This window comes from Mustela nivalis (genome assembly GCF_964662115.1).
Source record: "Mustela nivalis genome assembly, chromosome: 20".
NCBI classification, from domain to species: Eukaryota; Metazoa; Chordata; class Mammalia; order Carnivora; family Mustelidae; genus Mustela; species Mustela nivalis.
The window spans coordinates 28,215,161-28,229,289 of NC_139039.1; the positions used below are offsets into that span (position 1 = coordinate 28,215,161).

At 40.7% G+C, this 14,129-nt stretch overlaps 1 protein-coding gene across 2 annotated transcripts in view; it reads right to left on the bottom strand.

Moving 5' to 3' along the window:
- The window catches only part of WWC2 (WW and C2 domain containing 2), a 202,421-nt gene that overhangs the window by 71,668 nt on the left and 116,624 nt on the right, over positions 1–14,129 (bottom strand). For both annotated transcript variants that reach the window (XM_082715818.1, XM_082715817.1), the window contains exons 5-6: positions 5,388–5,467; positions 582–711 (exon numbers count right to left, since the gene is read on the bottom strand). In XM_082715818.1, coding sequence (XP_082571944.1) covers positions 582–711; positions 5,388–5,467 — 210 coding nt within the window. The remainder of the gene's footprint in view (positions 1–581; positions 712–5,387; positions 5,468–14,129) is intronic.

Here is a 14,129-nt window from a genome sequence, read left to right on the forward strand (position 1 = left end):
TCAAAATTTCCTAAAGGCAAAATTATAGGTGTTTAAGAATATGTACCTATGTTCAGTTAACATTTTGAAAACTGACATGAAGTAGTTGACTCTAATATTTAAAAGTAGCGTTTCTACTAAGAACGCGAACATTGCCACTGGCTCTAACATTTTTCGTAAATCGCAGACGAAATCCTTACTCAGAGCCCCAAATATCTGAAATACAAAGAATTCTCGGGCCTTGTGATGAGTACGGGATGGAGGGAAGGTGAAGAAGAAGAAGAGACACACTCTTCAGAAAAAAGGAAAAAAAAAAACCAACCCGACTCTACTTACTGAAAATAGGTATTTAAAATGCAGGATACTGATCACTGAGTGGTTGTTTCTTTTGCACACAAGGCTGGATCAGCATATAGGAACCCAGGAACCCACCAATTTACCTCCAACACCACCTGCGGCCTCAGTGCCTAGGCCAAAGTCTGTCTGAACGAGGCAGCATAAGTAAGGGCCATCCAGACTCTGATGGAGAACTTCTGCCTCCACTAGAGTTTCTGGGGCCCCAGAGGGTAGGTGTCTGACTTAAAATATGTTTTGCAACATACCTGCATCAGATCTTGCTTTTCTTTTTCTCCTGAGCTAATAGCCTTTCTGATAGATTTCAGTTCAGTTAGAATGGCTTTGGCTTCACTAAGTTCATAGCCACTCTGGCCTCCGGACATTTTTTTATCTATTCTGTTGAGAAAAAAAAGAAAAGAGGAAAAAGGTCAAAGAGGGTTGACAGAGTACAAGTTAAGCTAACAGTCTAGGAACTGGTTTTCGGGTTGTCACAGCTGGCTCATGATTCTCCTACTTGCCTCCCACATACCGGGACCATGTTCTCGAGCAGATTGCTCCTCCTGCTTTCTCTTCCAACCACTTCAGCACTCGCCCACCGCCCACCTCATGCCCTCTCCGTTTCTCATCAACTTCAGGCTCAGTCATTTTGTCTTCAATTGTTTTGGATGACGCCACCATGGGCCAACCTCCTAAGCCTGACCTCCACCCTGAGGAGGGTTCAGGCCTTGGGGAAAAGATCTAGCAGGACAGAAGTAACAATAAACTGAAAAGCTACAGGAAGTACAGGATTCCTCCTGGTTGCCTAATTTTACATAGGCCGTAATGTCTGTACCAAACCAAGCACAGCGCCTACGGGCTGGCAGGCCTTTCCACAGTGCAAGTGATTATTATTTATACTAGTGCATATCCTACAATATTTGGATCGTGTGGTTAGTTTCTTCTTTTAAAATATATGAAAAGTACTTGTTCTGCTTTTATGACCGTTAGGAGTTGAGATTAAACTGTTTGCCTTGTTGACGAGTTCAAATCTAGGAATAAGGCAGAAGGCAGACGTGTTCATCTGACAACTAATGTTGAATAAAAAGCTCTTCAAGTAGTTCATTTTTCACATCCCCCAGATCTGCTCACCAAACGTCCTTACAGTTTGCATGGATAGCACCCTATGTCAGGGGATTTCAAGTCTAATTCTTTGCCATAGAAGGACCCAACCGAATTATCTAGGTTTGTTTTGTTTTGGTTTTTGTTTTTTTTAATGGTTTAACAGTGTCCTCATTCTCACTCTCTTGGTTCTCTCCGACCACCGATGCTGTCCAGGATTCATTCTGAATACAACTTGGGGTTCCCCTGAAGAGCATACAGCTACGCCTCTGCCCCAACAGCCAACGACTCTCATTCTTGGACATAGTCTTAGTCTTATCCACAGAAATATGGCACCTATTATGCCATGGAGAACTGGCTCTGAGCTCATTTGGTTTAACACATTTAATGATTTATATTTATTTCTATGATGTGAAAACAAAAACAAAAATAAAAAACCACCACCAACAATGCCATCTTACTCTTCCAAAGTTTACTCAAGCAAGTACAGTTGGCAGATAACATTATTTCCCCGTGTACTATTTTAGTAAGTATTTTATTGTTGCCAAACAAAGTCTTAGCCTAAGAAAATAAAAGGAATTTCATCATAAGGTTATTTGATAACAAAAGTAAGTACAACTAATGAAGTCAGTGAATTAAACAGTGCTGAGCACAGCCAGTGTTTAGGGCAGGAAGGGACCCTAGAGATCTACTCATCACGCTTCCTCTAAGTGAAAAAGCAAGACCAGAAGATTTAGGCACCTTTGCCCCTAAACTGCATAAACACTTCGTTAGTAGGGGTGAACAGTCCTCAAAATGACATATTGAGGCTCAGGGCTCTTACGCTATTACACTTTGAATATTTGATTTAAAAAAGCATAGGTAGTACTTCAAATATTGATTAATTCCATTTATTTGGGAAGGGATTTATCAGTGAAATTGTTGGCTCCTCTAAGTATTATGTCTACTTACCTAGTTGAGGCAAAAGTCTTATTTTAATTAAAAAAAAAAAAAAAACAAAACTGTGCGATTTCATGAAATAGCTGTGAACACAAGACTCTCGGACTGTGTCAAGGTGAATTTCTAAAGCCCAAATGATTTCTTCCTATTTGTGCAAAACCTTCGGAATCTGAGAGTTAAAACTAATCTTTAAGTCAAAAATCAACTTTAGCACTTAAAAACAAAGGCAGGACTACTTTAAGACTGCTCATTTTCATTTCAGAGAGCTTTAAAACTAGATTAAAATGTCTTGGCTAACCACTGCTCAGTCTGGGGCTAACCACAAACAAGGACAAGTCAGGTCAACTCAGCACCTGCCCCCAATGTCGCCCCACCCCCACCGGGGAGCCCTCCGGTCTTTCTCTCAGACTCCTTTGGCCTCCCCTGAGCACCTCTGCTTTCCTCTAACTAGTGTTTTTCCCTTTAGCTCCACGTTTCTCCTTTTCTCCTCAATTCTACATCTTCCACATTTTCTCTTTTTTGACCCTGACCATAAGATAAAGTCAAACCAAATATTAGCGTTATTTGCTGATTTTTAAAAGAAAGTACTGTGTTTTTCTGTTTTTAATTTGAGAAATACAATTTTATATTCCTCCCTAAAAAAAAATTTTTAAGGTCCCCCCCCCCAGGGGAGAGGTTCTGAGTACTGAGTACTGAGTATTATTAATTTCCTCTATATCTTAGTCTCTTCCAAAAGAGAGGAGAGTCCCATTTGCATGCCTTCCTTGGAGAATATGTGCCCCACCCTGAGCCAGATTTTCACAGGCAAGGTATACACTTTTGGCTGGCTGAGTGTTTCACTTCTCATTTTCCACTTCTGAGTAAATGCCGAAGGTGACAAAGCAGAAACGTCTTGGTCATATCTGTCTACGTATATGCTATGCTACAGTCTAGGCCAAAGTCAACTCCGAAACCACAGACAGAAATGAATAATGCAGAGAATAAAACTCCATTCATTCATCCAGAATAAACTCTGTACTTAGTAAAATGAAAGCTGGAGTTCAAATTACATTATAGCTCCAGATTTGGCAAAAATAGCCCATCCCATTGTGAATAAATGAAAAGTTACAAAAGCCTACAGTAGGATTCTATTTAAATCCTTTCAGAAATATATATTCTGTCAAAACCCCAAGGAAAAGTCTCTTTATAGTATCAGGAATGTGGTTTCTTGAAAAGTATGGTCTCTGGGTTCAATCAATTACTAGTCAAGGTTCTCGTAGTATGGTGGTTAACATTTGAATGAAAACAGCTTTATTTTGTCTATAGTTAGGATCAACAGGAGAGGTCTCTGATGTTAGATATCATATCTTTCCGGCTCTCGGTTCAAGGGATTAGAATCATTGCAAGAGAATGCCTGAATTTCTACAACAAATGTCTATTGTTTTCTTGTGGAATGTTATTGACAGATTCTTAAACATGCCTTGGATTCCTATAAAAATGGCTTGCAAGCAAACTGCTTTAAAACAATACAGCATTGTTATATCAATATAACAAAACAGCAAGTTTGGCTAACCTTTAATCCCGGGTGGTGACATGAGTTACAACTTCATGTGCCTTAAAAATGTTTACCATATAGCTAAACATTTCATAGGGCTCTTCAGAGTTCGCTTTCTCTCTCCATTCCCACCACAAAGCCCTCCTTTATGTGACATGCAATTACCGAGTATCACACTGATGTCATTCTAGGTCTGCTCAGTTCTTCAGGGGAGCTCTGAAGCTGGCTGAGGTTCTTAGAACACAGCCATCCCCGAGAACGACCTACAGATCGCTCAAAGTATATACCTAGACGGAGACCAGAAATAGGTATTTTTTTAAAAAGCTCCTCAGATGATTCTAATATGCAGTCAGGTCTGAGAAGCACTAGGACAGGAGCATCTGAAAGAATAAAATACTGATGATTACATGAGGCGAGCGGCAAAAAAGAAGAGGAGCCATAACACCCTTGTCTGCAATCAGCCATGTGATGCTGGTCAAGAGTCAGGACTGGTGTTCGGAGCTGTAACCCGTCGTGCAAACACACAGAACAACCAGCTTATGTCTGCCTGGCCAACAAACACGGGGTCTTGAAAAGGGATAATGCCCTGTTGCCTTGGATTGCGGTGGGGCGGGGGGACGCACAGGCCACCAGGAATGCTCTATAAACACTGCCCCACAGCTGGCACGGAGCCCCGCGCACGGAGGAGGGGAGTAAGAAACAGCAACAAAACCCCAGCTGAATGCCTTTTGAGGGATAATGCCTTCCATCCTCTCTGTGGTCATGCGGCTGGGAAAACCATCAGCTTCTTGCCTCACACCAGAGACCCTGGGGTGGGGGGCGTGAGCGTTGGAAAGCCCGGGGAGCTTGTCAGGGTTTAACGGGGCAGCCCCTTGTCAGCTGGGAGAACAGGGGCTTCCAGGGGCTGGGAAGAGGGCAGAAGATTCCAGAATGCACTACCCTCTGCCTGTCTGTATCTTCCGTAGCCTGGCCCAGTGTAGAGTCAGGCCAGTGGCTCGTCAGACAGGACTACAAAACTGGAAAGGAGAGAAGGAATGCGGCAAGCAAGGAACCCACTCGAGCTTCCCTACTGACCCCGATTTGCTCCCTGAGATCAGCCCCGGTTAGGGGGTGCCTGGGGCTGACAAAGAGGCAGAGACATGCCTCCCACCCAGGCTCCAGGCAGCAGAGGCTCAAGCTGTCCAGCTGCGAGAGCCCAACATGGCGGTGCTGACCTCAACCTGAGAGGCGGCCGGTGGGCGCCCACACACAACGTGAGGCTTCTCACTGCTTTCTTTGACTCTTGAGGATGCGTAAAACGTTAGACCTTTTCAAAGTATATAGATTTTTCCAAGGTTTTTGTTGGTTGGTTGACCATTTTTTTTGTTTTTTGGTGTAGAGCTCGGAGCTTTTTACTTTATGTTTCTTTGAGACATCTCTTAGGTAGAATGGGCACTTCTATTTTCTTCGTAGGAGTTAGGGGGCTTTGAGCTATTCTCAATTTCAGTATTTTCATACTCACTGTTGCAATGTTTCAAAGCCTTGTTCTTTATACAGCAATTCTTGCTTCATTTGTGAGAGTTCTCTCTTCAGCTTTTTAACCTTTGGCGAGAAATCAATGTAAATAAGAATGTTTGTAAATAATTAGCAACGCTGTTTTAGAAGACAGTCTAACGGTAAACTATTAAACACACAGACACAGCCATTAGCTTAACATTTATTCTACTGGCTTCCCCGAACATATATTCTGTGAAAGGCAGGTTAATTATGTTTAAATTATCAGTGATGTTCATTATCACCTATATCTACCCTCATGATCATAGTTAGCAACCTTCCTACGAGCTGGCGTCATGACTTTCTCCACGCTGTGATAAGTAGCTAGGAAGGGGGGAGTCAGAAGCCCCGGTTTCTGGAACTCCAACAGCACGTGCTCCTGCTTCCCTCCTTCGCGGCACTCCAGGACCGTCAGCCACCCCTGTTTCTCGAATGTGTCAGGAAATACCCGCTCTGCTCCTGCAACATGCTATTTCCCCTGGCTGGAAGGCTTTCCCTCAGACCTTCCGGAACAGACTCCTGGCACTCGGGTCTCCACTCACATGTCGCTTTTTGGAATACGACTTCTCTAACCACCCCAACCATTACTGTTCTATGTCGTGCACGGTACTTCTGAAAGTACTGAAATTTTCTGTGTAGTTGTTTACTGTCTGCCCCCCATGCGAAAGTGAGCTGCATCACACCAGCTGTACCCCAAAGTTCTAGAAGAGTACCAGGCACTATGAGGAATAAAAAGGACAAGGACAAGTACTGTGTGATCAATAAACATCTGTCAATCTGATTAAAAATATATATATATATTTATATGACAGATATTTATTGAGATATATATATACACACATATATATGTATATATATGTGTGTATATATATATGTGTGTGTGTGTGTGTGTGTGTGTGTGTGTGTATATCTTTTTTTCCCCTGTTGCCAAATACATTCTTGGTGAAGACAATGCTAAAATGTGATAGGTCAAAAGACTTGCAAAAGCCTGGTTTAGTCACAAAATAAAGGTTTTCTGTAGGTGTCAGCAATTTACCTCCATATTATAGCCTTAAGTTTGAAGCATATTCTGAGGGGCAGCATTTCAACGTGCTTTTGAGCTTTTATTTCCTATTTAGTCTATCCATTCCACAAATATTTACTGACTTTCCTCTATGTGTCTGTCAGGTCCTGGGTCTCAAGTGTGAATAAAGTAGACATGATCTTTGCCCTCACGGGCCCTTCAGAACAAGGGGGGAGCCAGACCTTGAGCAAATAATCATCCAACGAAACAAATCTTACCAATTACCATGGGGGATAGAAAGGCAAGGTTCGGGATACTTCAGGATGAAAAGGGGGGACAGGACCTGATTCGGTGTGAGGAGCTGGACAAAGCCTGTCTGTGGAGAAGGTATTTAAGCAGAGTGGGTCAGCGGGGCTTCGCTCGGTAAAAGGAGGTCCTCAAAAGGCAGACCACAAACCCTAAACCATGCGAAGAGGAAACTCAAGTCTCTGGGATTTGGGGGCACCTGAGTGGCTCAGTTGGTTAGGCATCTGCCTTCAGCTCCAGGCATGATGTCAGGGTCCTGGGATGGAGCCCCTTGTTGGGCTCACTGCTCGGCGGGGAGCCTGCTTCTCCCTCTCCTGCTGCCTCCCACTCATGCTCTTTCTCTGTAATAAATAAATAAAATCTCTGGGATTTAGAGTATGCTACCATTTGCTGGATTGCAGCATGAAATGCAACTGGAAAAGAAGGCCTTATATAGAGTTTTGAAGCCATGTGGAAGATTTCTTTCTTTTTTAATTTTATATATATATATATATATATATATAAATTTTTTTTTTTTTTAACTTGACAGAGAGAGAGACAATGAGGGAGGGAACACAAGCAAGGGGAGAGGGAGAGGGAGAAGCAGGCCTCCTGCTCTGCTGGGCAGGGAGGCCGACGTGGGGCTCGATCCCAGGACCCCAGGATCATGCGTAATGACTGAGCCACCCAGGTGCCCCAGATTTCTAAAATCTTAAGAACAAGGAGAACTGGGGAGAAATTTTAAAGCATGATCTTCTTTATGATTTTTAAAAGCCACTGTGAGGACTGTGGTGATTGGACCAGAGGGGCCAAAAGGGGTCATTCCACCTGCACTGCCGGCTGGCGTGCAGGCGGCGCCTAGAGAGTAGAGCCAGAGGAAGAATGTATTTGGGAGGCAGAGTCAACAGGCCTTGGTGATGGGCTCAAGGTGCAGGGTGAGGGAGATGATGTGTCAAGGATCACTGCCAGGATTTTGGCTTGCCAGGCGGAGGCAGGTACACCAGGAGCGTGGGGCCAGATCTGGGGGTAAGATCAAGGGTGTTCTTTGAGACATTTACTTCTCTGATACTCAGGAAACTTCAAAGGCCATTGCAATACGGAGGCTTGATGTTCAGAAGTTTCTGGACCAGAGATATAAAACTGAGAGTCACTGACATCAAGATAATATTTTAAATGCATGAGAATCAATGAAATCACGTACACAGTGTGTACTGAAAACAGAAGAGTCCAGAACACGCCCCGGATATCCTCATCATGCAGAAATCTACTAGAGGAAGGGACAAAACGCACCGCAAAGCGGTGGCAAGAGAAATCGGAGGGAAAACAGGGCATCCTGGAAAAGGACAGCAAAAAGTCAAGAGGGGGAGTAGGCACCACGTAGAATAAAGTGACAAGGACAAGAGCCATGTAGTACTCATGTTCGCACACCGAAGGCACAATACTTGGGGAGTATGGATATTCAATCATTTATCTGTTGATGAATCATCTGTTGAGTTTAACTGAATGTTAAAAGTTTGTGCCCTAAGGCACTTATATTTGATGAGGGAAAAGTAAACACAAATCATGATGTTGCAAGGCCCTCTTTATAACTACAAAGACAGGTATGAACAATGCTACTGGAATCCACAGGCTAACGGGAACACTTCTGGCTGGCCTCACGGAGGAGGAGCATCCGAGCTGGATTGTGAAAGTGCTTTAACATTCACGAAGAACAGTGAGCTCGTTTGCAGTGGATCAAAAAGACATTTCAGCTGTAGGATTCGATTATTATCACGTCAAAAGAGCCATCAGTAATCAATAGCTCATTCCACACGCACTTCTACTTCTGACAGCACCTCTAAAGAGCTGTTTACCAAAGACTGTAACATTTTTATTTTAAAACAACAACCACATTTAATCCAAAAATCAATAGCAACTCAAACAGCTGGCCTGAAGCCTGTCTTTACCTCTGAAAACACAGTTGATAGAAAAAATGGCGATACTGAGCCCACTTAGAACAATTAAATTAAAACAATGAGCGTGTCTCATGGACATAAAAGAGCATTCTACTTAAAAATCATTTGGACTACAATGACACATCAATTTAAATTTTTTTCGAAAGTTATCATTTAAAATCTAAAATTAACTTTTGAACTTTCAGGCTCTTGTCTGGTTAAGTGATGGGAGGAAGATTTTATTGTGCATTGAGTGACAAAGATGTTCGGAAGCTAATCTGTGCTTGCTTTCATTCCACATTATTTATTCTACCTAACGTTGGCTGTAAGCTACTGTAAGCAACTGCTTCCTTCTTGGGGAGTCTTCATAGTGGATTACCTGCATAAACCTTACCTCCAAGTATCAGTGATTGCATTTTATGATGCTAACTCTGAAAAAGTCTGATTTCCATTATAATGACAAGTGAAAATGGGTATTATTTCCAATCAAAGAGCATTTGCAAATTGTATTCGGTTTCAAGAGTAGGGTCTGAACTAGTTCAACAACCTTTCTTCTCCCAGGACCATGTGACATCGTTAGCTATTTGAGGATCACTGTTACTACTCTTTAATTCTCCATCCCACCCTCTAATGGGGCGCCTGGGTAGCTCAGTGGATTAGGCCACTGTCTTTGGCTCCCGTCATGATCTCGGGGTCCTGGGATTGAGTCCCGCATCGGGCTCTCTGCACAGCGGGGAGCCTGCCTCCCTCTCTCCCTGCCTGCCTCTCTGCCTACTTGTGATCTCTCTGTCAAATAAATAAATAAAATCTTAAAAACGAACAAACAAACAAACAAATAACAAAAAGCCAACGTCTTTAGATCACAGCTAAAGGATTAAGCTAATCCTGACTTGCAAATTTAGCACAATGTAGACTCGACCAGGAAGCAATAATGACAGCTAAAATTCCTGAGGACCTTATGTATTCCCGGCATTGTGCTAAATATAAACGCCTATTTTCAATCCTCACAGCTACTCTATAAATAGTTTTAATTCTTATTTTATAGGTGAGGAATCTCAAACCAAAAAAGAATAAGTAAATACTGTGCTGTCGCTTACACTGTTAACAATCCAGAACCCAAGACAAGGTTTTAAAAACTATAATCATAAAAGTTGTAGTTATTAATGGCATGATAGTACAAACATGTAAGATCAGAGATAAACTAGAATTTTGGAAAATGACCCAAATAAAATCTAAGGCCCTTATTTTATCTTAGAAACTTCGTTATTCTTACAGCCCAACCAAGTTGAACACATGAATAGCCCCACAAACCCTAGAATTTATGCTTTTTGTCTCCTACATACTCAACGTTCTGCCACAGCCAACCATCTAATTATAGACTTACTTCCAAGGAATCAAATCTCACAACCCAGAGTATCAAATTGGAGGCAAGAGACCCATGGCTTTTGCACATTTCCCGCCTTCTATTCTGACTACACCAAGGCAACTGACATTTTAAATTGATTTTAAAGTTATTTCTGAAAACCAGGAAGATGCTGTGATTAAATGTGATGAGTATGACTGGGAATCACGGACCTTCTTCCCATTTCCGACAATCCCAGTGTAGTAAGTTTTACTTTAAGAGGAGGAGGAAGAAGATGACAATAAGAGAAAAGTAAATTCCAGGTATCTGTGGACCTTGGAAGGATCACAAGACAGGCAGGTTTCAGAAGTTTGCCCCAAAAGTGAACCCTGCAACATTAGAGCTATAATGAGCAAAATGGCATTTTACTAATGACTACCTTCCCTTGTCACCACTTTCTCTACTGTCTTGTCGATACTGTCGTCCTAGGCAAGCCAACAAAGGGCAACTGTCAACTTGCTTCTTCTAGGAATCCTTCTCCTCACTACCACTTCCACCTCCCTAAAAATCCTCATCACATCTCATCACATCTCAACGGTCACCTTTAAAGAAAATGAGAAATCAGCTCCAGATAGATAAAGGATCAATAATAAAACAACCTTGAACTTTACTAAAGAACAGAGGAAAACAGAACCCCACATGCCGTTGGAACAATTTATTACAGCTAATAAATGGATTCTGTCATCAGAAACAAGATGACTGAATAAAACGTGTGTGTGTGTGTGTGTGTGTGTGTGTATACATACATATATATATTTTTTAAACCCAAACTTTAACAACAATAAGAAGAAAACAAAGCAAAAGAAGAAAGCAAACACTGGAAAAAAATTGTAAGAAATATTTATGAAATATACTTCCTGGAGATACACATAATAAATAAAAATACAGACGATCCTATGCTAGATGCCCAAAAGTAACTAAAATAAGCCAGTAAATTGCCATATGACCCAACAATTCCACTTACCCAAGAAAACTGAAAACATATGCCCACATAAACTCTTGTGCAGGAATGTTCACATACTCCATAGTAGCCAAAAAGTGGAAACCATCTAAATAAACACCAACTAATAGTGAAGAGATGAAAATGTGGTAGGTCTGTACGAGGGAACATTATTCCGCAATAAAAAGGAATCGAGTGCTGACACCTGCTACCACATGAATGAACCTTAAAAACACTGGTCTAAGTATAAAAAGCCAATCACAAAGACCACATATTATAGGATTCCATTGATACGAAATGCCCAGAATGGGCAAATCTAGAGACAGAAAATAAATCAGTTGTTGCTTGGGGCTTGCGGGTAGAAAGACGTGTAGGGAACGAGTAGGAACTGCTAATGAGCACAGAGTTCCTTTTGCAGGAGACAAAAACTTTCTAAAATTAGATTGTGACCATGGGCATACAACTGTATAAATACAGGTAAACTGTATGGTATGTGAATTATTTCTCAATAAAACTGCTGAATAAAAAGTACATAAATAAATCAGCAAATGGAAATAGAAAAGGTAGACCATCACGTATGTATACACATACACACATAAAATAAATCACCTCCTAACAAAGATAAAACTGAAACCCCTGGTATCATTGTATACCAATTAAACTAACAGAATACACATATAAATCATTGGAACTTGGTCAAGTGGCTGCCTCTTTCAGATTAACATCCCTGGTCTTTACAGTGGTCTACAGGGCTCACGTGTTCTGTATTCACTCCATTGCCACGATCAACACTCTCAACTCTTGTCCCTCCAGTGAAGATCCCAGAACTTCTCTGATATCAGGACATTCACATCAATGCAATGTGTTAATGCAAGGGTTAGGGGAACTGACCCCCTGGACAGCTGAAAATCTGCATTTCTAACTTCTGACTCCCCCCGAAAATAGCCTACTGTTGACCAAAAGACTTACAACAACATAACAGTCAATCAGCATATGTTTTGTACAGGTATTGTACTGTATTTTTACAGTAAAGTAAGCTAGAGAAAAGAAAGCATTACTTAGATAATCATAAGGAAGATAAAGTATTTTTACAGTACCATAGTGTATTAATTAAAAAAAAAAAAAAAACAACAATGTATAAGTGAACAGGTACTTCAAGCCCATAGTGCTCAAGGGTCAACTGTAAATGGAGATATGCAATCAGTAGACTTTCAAGGCTAGCTTCTTTTCCTTATCATATTGCTTTTGAAATTCGTCCTTTTTGTGAGTATCAGTAGCTTGTTTTCATGGGTAAACCATAAACTGCATTTTGGGGATAAACCACAATTTGTTTATCCATTAATTCACTGATAGACATTTAGGTGCTTCCCAGGCTTGGGTTAGTAAGAATAAAGATTCTGTGAGTATCTACACTCAAGTCTGTGTGTGGGTACATATATGTTTTCATTTCTTCGGGCACATACCTATAAATGGGATTGCTGGTAACAGTTTAAGTGTATATTTAACTTTATAGGAAACCACCAAGCTATTTTCCAAAGTGGTTGTACTACTTTGCATTCTGCAGTAATGTGTGAGAGTTCCTTCTTCCAATGACCTCCCTCTGAGCACTGTTTTAGCTACATCCCATAAATTTTTATGTATTTCCACTTTCATTTAGTTCAAAATATTAAAAAAAAAATTCTTTGCTTTCTTCTTTGACCAATGAATTATTAAGAAATATGCTAATAGGGACACCTGGGTGGCTCAGTTGGTTAAGCAACCTTCAGCTCAGGTCATGATCCTGGAGTCCCAAGATTGAGTCCCACATCGGGCTCCCTGCTCAGCAACGAGTTTGCTTCTCCCTCTGACCCTCCCCCTCCTCACACTGTCTCTCTCTCTCATTTTCTGTCTCTCAAATAAATAAAATTATATATATATAAACTTCAAAAAATATATACATATAAACTTCAAGTAAGTTCTCCTTGGTGAATATGCCTACACTTGAAAACAACATTGTTTTGCTCCTTTTAGATGACATGTTCTACAAATGTTAATTAGATCAGGTTGGTTGATAGTATTGTTCAAAACTTCAACAATTGTGCTGATTTTCTGTCTATATATTCCATTAATTACTGAGAAAGGAATATTGATACATCCAACTATAATTGTGCTTTTGTCATTCTCCCTTCAGTTTTCATTGGTCTTTACTTCAGGTATCTGAAGTTCTGTTTTTATGTGTGTACATCTTTAGGGTTACGTACATACATCTTTATGCCCTTCTTTAAAAAGATTTAATTCTATTTTCTATTAACATATAATGTATTATTTGTTTCAGGGGTCCAAGTCTGTGATTCATCAGTCTTACAACAACACGCAGAGCTCACCACAACACATAACCTCCCCAAAGTCCATCACCGAGCCACCCCATCCCCCCCATCCTCCTTCCCTCCAGCAACCCTCACTTTGTTTCCTGAGATTAAGAATCTGTTCCGGTTTGTCTCCCTCTCTGGTTTTGTCATTTCATTTTTTTCCTCTCTTCCCTATGATCCTCTGTCTTTATGTCCTTTGATGAACTGACTTATTTACTGGTATAAAACACTGGCAAAAATTGCCTTGTTCTAAACTTTACGTTGATATTAATATGGAAACTCCAACTTTCTTTGCATTTGTATTTTCATGATAGATATTTTTCATTTCTTTCATTTTTAACCTGTCCGGACAGGGCTTCACATTTTAAATAGCTCTTCCGCAGCCATCATAAAGCTGAGTCTTATTTCAACCATTATGAGAATTTCCACCTTTTTACTGGAGCATGTACACCATTTACATTTAGTGTAATTATTGGTATAGTTGGGTTTAAATTCACTATCTTTATATTTGTTTTCTAACTGTCACATATATGCTTTTTTCCTTTCTACCTCTATTCCTGCCCTTTGTATTTTTATTCCATTTTTTAATGATTCTATTTTATTCCCATTATTTAGTAATACCTCTAATATCTCTATATTTTCTCAGTGGTTTCTCAGGGCAGAGATCAAAAGATGTCAGCTTGGGGGTCAAACATCCCTTATGCCCTTATTTTTTATGGCTCATGATATAGAATGATTTTCATGTTTTTAATAATTTTCCCCAAAACTGAAAAGAAAAATCTATGGCAGAGATTTTCC